The following is an 8,188-nucleotide window of genomic DNA, read 5'->3' on the forward strand; positions in this document are numbered from 1 at the left end:
AAAATTGGACTCAAGTTCAGCAACTTAAGTAGTTTAGAGTACTTAAATAGATAGTAGCTGCATACATTTAAAACTGTTATTAGAAATATATGGACCAGTGAAAGAAATGTGCAGTATGAAGCAGAAAGCATGTACATGTGTCTCTGGATATTAAAAAAGTGAAAGGATAGTGTTAACCAAAAAGTTAACACTAATCACCTCTGGTTGGTAGAATTATCAGTAATTTTGTTTTAATCTGTCTTTGCTTCTCTGCCTTCCAGATTTTCTGCATTAAGCAAGCATTATTTTGACAATTGGGGGAGGGGGTGTGTGCTAAAATAGAATAATGTAAGCTGAGTTCAGAATGTGGCATGCTAAGGAGTTTGGCCTTTAGAGAGGGAGGGAGGGAGGCAGGGAGGCAGGGAGGGAGGGAGGGAGGGAGGGAGGGAGGGAGGGAGGAAGAAATTTATTCCAGGAATTGATCAGGGATATAAGATGAACCAATTAGCATTGAAGGGAATTAAATGTTGTTAAGGTGTGCATACTGGATTAGAAGGATTCAAGGTTGATCAAAAGATATAATGGATAAAACTAAGGCAGTGACAGTAGAGGTGGACAGCATGTATTTGGGGTAGAATAGATAGGACTTATTAGCTGAATATAAGGTAAAGATAAGACTAGGTTTTTGGCCAGTTGGTTCAATATGGTTATTGGAAGCTCAAAAGTAGATTGAGAAGGAAAAGGCACATTTCATGGATAGGGTGATGAATTTAGTTTAATGTGTGACATTTCTAGATGACTGCTAGTAGGAATTCTAATAGGGAGTTTGAAAATATGGACTTAGGGTTGGGATAAAAGTAGACTTCAAAACAGAGACACTTAGATGATGAAGTTATGGGATTGAATGGGAAAGATGAGAAGAGACAGCAGAGGCGGGAATCTTGGGAAACACTAAGGCATAGCAGCTGTCAGAGAAGTCAGAGAGCCATAAAGGCCAGAAGTTAGTGGCGTTGTTTTTGGAAACAGGACATTCAGAGATGGGATTAGAATGAGGAGAAGAAATTTTACTATGTATTTAAGCTTCCAACAGAAAACAACCATAATACCAATCACGAAATAGTTATAGAAGAAACAAAAGGCAAAAAAGACATAGAAGAGGGCCTCCCTGGTGGCGCAAGGGGTTAAGGCGCAACCTATGAAGCTATCTGAAGCCACTGCAGCACAAGTTCAATCTCCAGCCAGGGAGATACCCACATGGCACAGCAGACCTCTCTTGACCCGCCCGCTGCCCCCCTCAGCAGTGTACTTCAGTCAATCTGCTTGTTCTGTTCCCCACACTGTCTCTGGTGAATCCTCTCACCCCCTGCACCTCTGGCCTGTACCCCAGTTCTTGTAAGTGTAAATAAATAAATCTTTAAAAAAAAAAGAAATAGAACAAAGAGACCATCAAAGGAGGGGGTAAGGAGAGGCAAAGAAAGCATTCTAGAATTTACTGAATGAGGTTCTTCCATGGAGGGTGGGACCTTTTTTGCAAGCTGTCATAGCTGACCTATTGCATAGCTGTTCTGGGACAATGACTCCTTAACAAACAAGGAAACTGATGCCCACAGATAGATGTCCCTGGTCTCAGAGCCAGGTGTTGGTACATGTAAAATTAGAGTCAATTTTCAAACCACTAAGGCTTAATTCACCACACATCAACATAATGCTTCCATATACAAACACAAAGAGCTCAACTCAAATATATCAGTGATAGAATGCAGTAAAGCATAAATGGAGGTAGCCTTTGACTTACAGGAATGAATGACTTCTTATAGCATAAAAACCTCTCTCTGCCCACTACCTCCTATATTCCAGCTAACTTCCACTAGCTCTTGATTTCCACTAACTTTTGACTCCATTTCACTTTCCCTACTCATCTTGATATCCTCTTTTCAACTTACCAGCTTTAGATTCTATAGTCAGGGAGGGGAGAAATCAACAGGGAAGGTGAGCACCATGGTGGAGGACTATATGGGTACGGGTACGTTGGTGTTGGGAAAACTATGGTGACCACCACACCTGAGGGGAAGAATCCTATACTGTGATAAAAAAAACAAACAAGAATGTGAAATGATGATATCTCATAATTTAAAAAAAGATGGCAGATGAATGAAATCACAAAAAAAATTTCTATGATCATAATATCTTTACAGTCACCAAAATTTCCGTGGCCCCATTATTTCATTATGCCCACTGACTGATGTAAAACACTCATTAAATCCTTCCTTCACTAGCTCCATATCTCTACTGTGTCAGTGAATACAGCAACTGTTGACTAGTCTCACTTTCAGTTTGTAATCAGAAATGTTAAGTGGTCCCTTCAAAAAAGTCCAGTCTACCTTACTGTACGTCCCTAGTCCATTCATTCTTCTTATTTAATAATTCCCATTTCCTCTCCTCTCCAACCTTTATACATCATTTCCCATCTTTACCTTCAGTTGATGATCTTGCTTCCCATTTGGAGAAAACTAAAGTAACCAGAAGAGAACTTTCCCACCATTCCAGTTATCCACCTCCAGAACCTGCACCCACACATGCTGCCCTATACCCATGTTCCTATCTAAAGCAACGTCCCTTCCCTTGTGCACTAAATTCCATACCCTATCCCTCCAACATTTTCTTTCTCTATTGAATCATGCTCACGTGCATGCAAACATGCTGTTGTTTCTCGCACCTTAAAAATAAACTTTCCTAGGGCCTCCCTGGTGGCGCAGGCGGTTGAGCGCAGTGCTGTGAAGCTGTCCACAGCCTCTGCAGTGCTGGTTTGATTCCCACCGGCCTCGGAGCAACCCACATGGCGAGCCAGACCTCTCCTGTCTCGCCCGCTGCTCCCCTCAGCAGCGTATTTTGTCAATCTGCCTATTCTGTTCCCCGCTCTGTCTCTGGTGAATCTGCTCAACCTCCTGTGCATCTGGCCTGTACCCCGGCTCTTGTTTAAATAAAAAATAAATTTTAATAAAATAAAATAAAATAAACTTTCCTTACCTTCTATCCCCACTTCCTTTGCTTCCCTTTGCACAAAAATCCTTGAGTTGTTGATACATTCAAATGCTTCCCTCTAATTTCTTCTGTACATTTTAATCCATTTTATCCTACCTTAACTGTCAAGGTCACCTGGTTGCCAATTTTTTTAATTTTTTTTAAAGATTTATTTTTATTTATTTATACAAACACTGGGTACAGTCAGAAGCGCAGGAGGGTGACAGAATTCACCAGAGCCAGAGCGGGGAGCAGAGCAGGCAGACTGAAGTACACTGCTGAGGGGAGCAGCGGGTGGCAGGAGAGGTCTGCGCGCCATGTGGGACCCTCGCCCTGTGGCCGGGGACTGAACCGGCACTGCAGAGGCTGCAGGCAGCTTCGCAACCCAGCTCAACCGCTGCGCCACCGGGGAGGCCCTGGTTGCCAAACTTTATGGTCAGTTTTCAGTCTTCATTTTGCTGGACCTTCCAGAAGCATTATACATAGCTAATCTCTTCCCCCTGAAATTCTTCACTGGTATCCAAGGTATCACTTGCTTCTGGTTTTCCTCCTACCTCCTCAGGAGTTCCTTTTCTTCTCAATCTCTTATTGTTGGAGAATTCCAAGTTCAGTCCATGTTTCTCTTCTTTTCTCTATACACATTTACTCTTTGGATAACTCATTAATCTCAGGCTTTAAATATCATCTAAATGTTGAAATAGCCCTAATTTAATATCTCCATTAAGACATCTCTGAATTCCAACTTCTTATGTTCCATTACATTTAACCTTTCCAAAATGTTACTTTTATCCCCTACAGTTTCTCTACCTTAAGTCTGCAATGCTTCCCCCACCCCACTTCATTCAGAAAACAAGTCTGCTGCTAACAACTCAAACTTGGTCAAACTAGAAAAACACTCTTTCTAGTGGGGGACTCTCTTCATTGCAGACACCACACTCAACCCATCAGGAAATACAAATGGCTCTAATTTCAAATACATCCAAAACCATCTCTTCCCACCCCTACTGCCAAGTCACCATCATATCTCCCTAAGTCATTGCGATAACATACTAAGTAGACTCTACTTGCATTCTTACCCAAAAGAACCATCGAATTAGCCTTTTTGAGGCCTCCATCAAGTCCCCCACCCCCACTTCATTCAGAAAATAAGTGAAAAGAATTACTCTTGTATGGTGGTACTTCCATAGAGCCCCTGACCTCCCACCACTCTTTCAATTGTGCACTCCACTGCAGACACACAGGCCTCCATGCTCTCTCTCCAGCACGCCAGACACCCTCCACCTCAGAGCTTCTTACAAGTTCTTTCCTCTGCCAGGATCATCTTTGTTCAATGCCCACCATGAGTAACTTTCTTACATCCTTTCATCTTTGTTCAATTGTGAATTCCTCATAAGGGCTGACCTGACCACCCTATTTAAAATTGTCACATTCATGGGCCTCCCTGGTGATGCAGGCGGTTGAGTGCCGCTCTGTGAAGCTGTCCGCAGCCTCTGCAGCACGGGTTCGATTCCGGCCGGCTGGCAAGAATCCCACAAAGCACGGCAGACCTCTCCTGTCTCCCCCACTGCTCCGTTCAGCAGTGTATTTCAGTAGATCTGCCTGTTCTGCTCTCCACTCTGTCTCTGGTGAATCCTCTCACCCCTGCACATCTGCCCTGTACCCCAGTTCTTGTATGAATAAATAAATCTTTTTTTTAAATAATAAAATAAAATTGCCACATTCATTTTTCCTCTCAGAATTTTTATCCTTTTTATGCTGTCATAACTTTTAAGCACTTGTCACCTTGAAATATACTAATCCATTTACCAGTACAGTATTTGTTGTCTGTCTCCTCTCACTACAACTTAAACTGTTAAAAAAGAAAATATTTTTCTCTGTATTGTCCAATGATATTCATGGCACACAGAAAATGATCAATTAATACTTGTTGAATGAATAGATCTATTTCTCCACCAGACCATAAGTAACTGGAGGCTAGACAAATGCTTACTCATTTTTGTACCCTGGTTTCTTACATACAGTCATTACCAACAACTTTTCATTAAATTGAGCAGAAGTAAAACAAATGGACAATTGGTCCATAAAAGTATCTTAATTTCTCTGTATCAAAAAAGAAAAAAAATTATTTTTTGCATTAATCTGACTACCAACATTTGTTCTGGACAAGGTGCTCATTTTTCTGATTCTTTGGCAAGGATGGAAGAAGGATACATTAACATGAAGCTGATCATTGATGCATTTTCTCAGAGGTGAATTAGCACCTACCTCTAAAAAGGTTAAGTGGCATAGACATCAAGAAATCATCCCATCCTTAAGGCCTCTTATGTGACCAGTCAGAAAATGGGGAAGTCACCTTGCCTTCACAGATTATATATTCCTCACCATAGCCTTTTCCTAAGTGTATCCTTCCAGATTTTTCCAGGCTGTTGATAATTACAGGTAACAAATATATCAATTGACCATATCGTGCTGGCATGCTTCAAAGTGTTTGTTTACTAGTTGAAGACTGCATTAAGCTCAGGATTATTTCATGCTGCTCAGCTGCCTGGCCCTCTTCCAGTTCTCTCCTATCCTACTTTCTCACTATTCAAAATAGCAAGTTCTATCTACCTCTAAAGTCATGAAAATCCCAAAAGTTAGTTGACTATCACTGAACTCTTCACCCTTGTGAGATTCTTTGCCTTCATTGTTTGAACCTGTGACCTGAAGTTAGCTAAGTGTCCATCACAAATAACTATGCCAAATGCATTTTTATCCCTTTTAGCTTCACTTGTTGTATTGGCCAATGTGCTTTCATTTTGTCTTTTATTGTATTACAAATGAAGCATGTGCAGCTATTTAAGAAAACATGAAAAGATAACATGAGCATGTCTTTATCTGAAAATGTCCCTTTTCCAATTCTCTTTCTGGTTTCTTTATTAACCAAAGTTCCATTGTTATAAAAATTATAATAAACTATTTTGAGTCTTGTAATTTCAGTTTCTTACTCCCTAAGCAACCAAAATCCCAGGGTTTTTAATTAATATATTCAGAGGCGAGATTCGAGTAATCTCCATATGGTTAACTAATGCCTTCACTTAAGTTTCTAGGGTTGGGAAAAAAACCCTTTGCCAATAAGGAAAAAAGAAGTTTTTGAATCTATAGTACAAAGACTTCAAACAGCATTCCACAGCATGTTATTTTCTTTCCAGAAAATTCTAACACTATATAATTACTTTTGTATGGAAAATGAATAATGCAAGCCTCTAATGCTAAAAACAGCTAGACTGAAACCAACCAAATCAGATAGGCCTTTCCTAAAACCAAATGAAATGTTAAACTAGAAAACATCTGAGAGGACACACTAAGGGGAAAAAAATCTCTTCAATTATTATCCAATAGAAAGGTATGTGGAAAATACTGTGCTTTCCCGTCTATGTATCAATATTTGTCTACCTCAAAGAAACTCTAATGTTCACTGTACCCCCAAATGTCAGAAAGAAAAAAACCAATCATAAATGCATTTAGGCGCTTCCGAGGCTTCTGGTTAAAAATAATAGCAACAAGCATCAATTAAGCTCCATCCATTGCAACAGAAAATACACTGATATAGAAAAGGCGAAATCCCACCTGCATGGAAATTATACTACAGCTACTCCCCCAGTTCAGAGAAAAAAGAGCTTCACTTCGGACTCAGGCATAACTAGTCCCAGCAAATAAAGAGTGCGTTCATTTTGGGTTAAGAGGTACTGAGCAGAGAGTACCTCATTGCCCTACCCCCAAAAACTGCTCCAGTGAAAGCATCCTTGCCTCATGACCTCGCTCAGCCAGAAGAAATCTCAGACTGAAAGGAACAACCTGCTGGGGCTCAGAGGTAGCCGCTACAGTGCAGTAGACAGCGCGGGTGCCTGGGTCTTGCCTCCCCCTCCCATGCACTCCACCCCCAGCCGTTGCACTGGCGTCTGGCTGCAAGCTCCAGGACTCTATGACCTGAACAGGTTCTTTCTCTCCCGAAGGTGGAGAACCTCACAAAAATGTTTTAACAGGAGTAATTCCCGCGTTGGCAAAGTCTCTATAACCGGGAGTGAATAAACTGACCCAGGAGGTGCCAGAGCCCACGTCTGGGTCTGCTGCCCCCCGGCCCCACCCCCGAGCATCTTCAACCAGCGTCCCCAGAGCCCGGTCCTCAGCCTGGCACCCAGTAGGGGCTTTCAGGGAGTGCGGACCCAAGGGCAGACTTTCCGCTAAGTAAACAGCCATGTTAGCCTCCTCGCGTCGTAAATTAGCCAGGGCTGAGCCATCAGGAGCGCTCACCAGGTCCCCTCTGCGCCCCAAGGCTTCGAATGTTTGCAAACTCCTAGGCGCAAACCGCCGGGGCCCGAGCTCTCTCATGGTTCAGCACCGAGGACAGCAGATAGACTTTAGCCAGTGGCCTCGGCGCCAGCGGGGGTGGCGCTGGCCGCCCAGGCAGGGCTGCAGGTGTCCCGACCCGCTATCCCTCCCGCATCCACCCCCTCGGGCGCCTGAAGCAGGGCAGTCCCGCGGCGTCTTACTTTTCTGGCTGGAGTAACCGGGGTAATAGCCATAGTAGCCGGTGATCCGCAGGATGCGGTCCTCGATGGTGGCCACCCCATTGGGGGCCGCCTTGACATCCATAGAGAGCACCGGGCGGCGGCCCCCAGCGCGGCGGGGCTGAGAGCGCAACGCGGGTCCGGGGAACTGGTGCAGGTGCCGCCGCCGCGGGTGCTGATGTTGCAGCTCGTGCTCCCGCGCCGAGGATCTGACTCCACCGCCCGGCGCAGGACCGGCTCCGCATCACAGCAGCAGCGGCGGCGGAGCGGCCCCCACTCAGGCCGTCCTCTCCGTAGCCTGGCAGCTCTCCCGCCCGCCACCCTGCGCACTGTTGCCCGAACAGCGCCCCCTCACCTCCAACGCCCACCGCGGCGGTGGGCGGGCGTGGGCGCCCCACCTGGCCGCCAACTCTCATTGTTAACCCTTTTTGCACCCCTTCTCCGAAGGGCAGTCTCCCCCAACTCCACCTGACGGAAGGAATGGTTGGTCCAGGGGCGTGGGAGGAGAAAGGTGAGAAGGTGGCGGGGGATCAGGGAGGAGACGTGTGGGTGGGAGAGACCCAAGCGGAACCCGGGCTGTCGCTGTGCGCGAGAGGCACACCGTCGCCAGCGGAGACACCCCCAGGGTGCCCTGAGAC

The 8,188-nt window shown here is 44.7% G+C and overlaps 1 protein-coding gene across 1 annotated transcript in view; it reads right to left on the bottom strand.

The window, feature by feature from the left end:
* The window catches only part of SLC35F4 (solute carrier family 35 member F4), a gene marked incomplete at both ends in the record, with an annotated part of 200,421 nt that extends 192,786 nt beyond the window's left edge, over positions 1-7,635 (bottom strand). Inside the window, one exon of the mRNA XM_084239605.1 lies at positions 7,533-7,635. Coding sequence (XP_084095731.1) covers positions 7,533-7,635 — 103 coding nt within the window. The remainder of the gene's footprint in view (positions 1-7,532) is intronic.
* Between the last annotated feature and the right edge of the window lie 553 nt (positions 7,636-8,188).

Source organism: Talpa europaea (assembly GCF_964194135.1).
Source record: "Talpa europaea genome assembly, chromosome: 8".
In the NCBI taxonomy this organism is placed as follows: domain Eukaryota; kingdom Metazoa; phylum Chordata; class Mammalia; order Eulipotyphla; family Talpidae; genus Talpa; species Talpa europaea.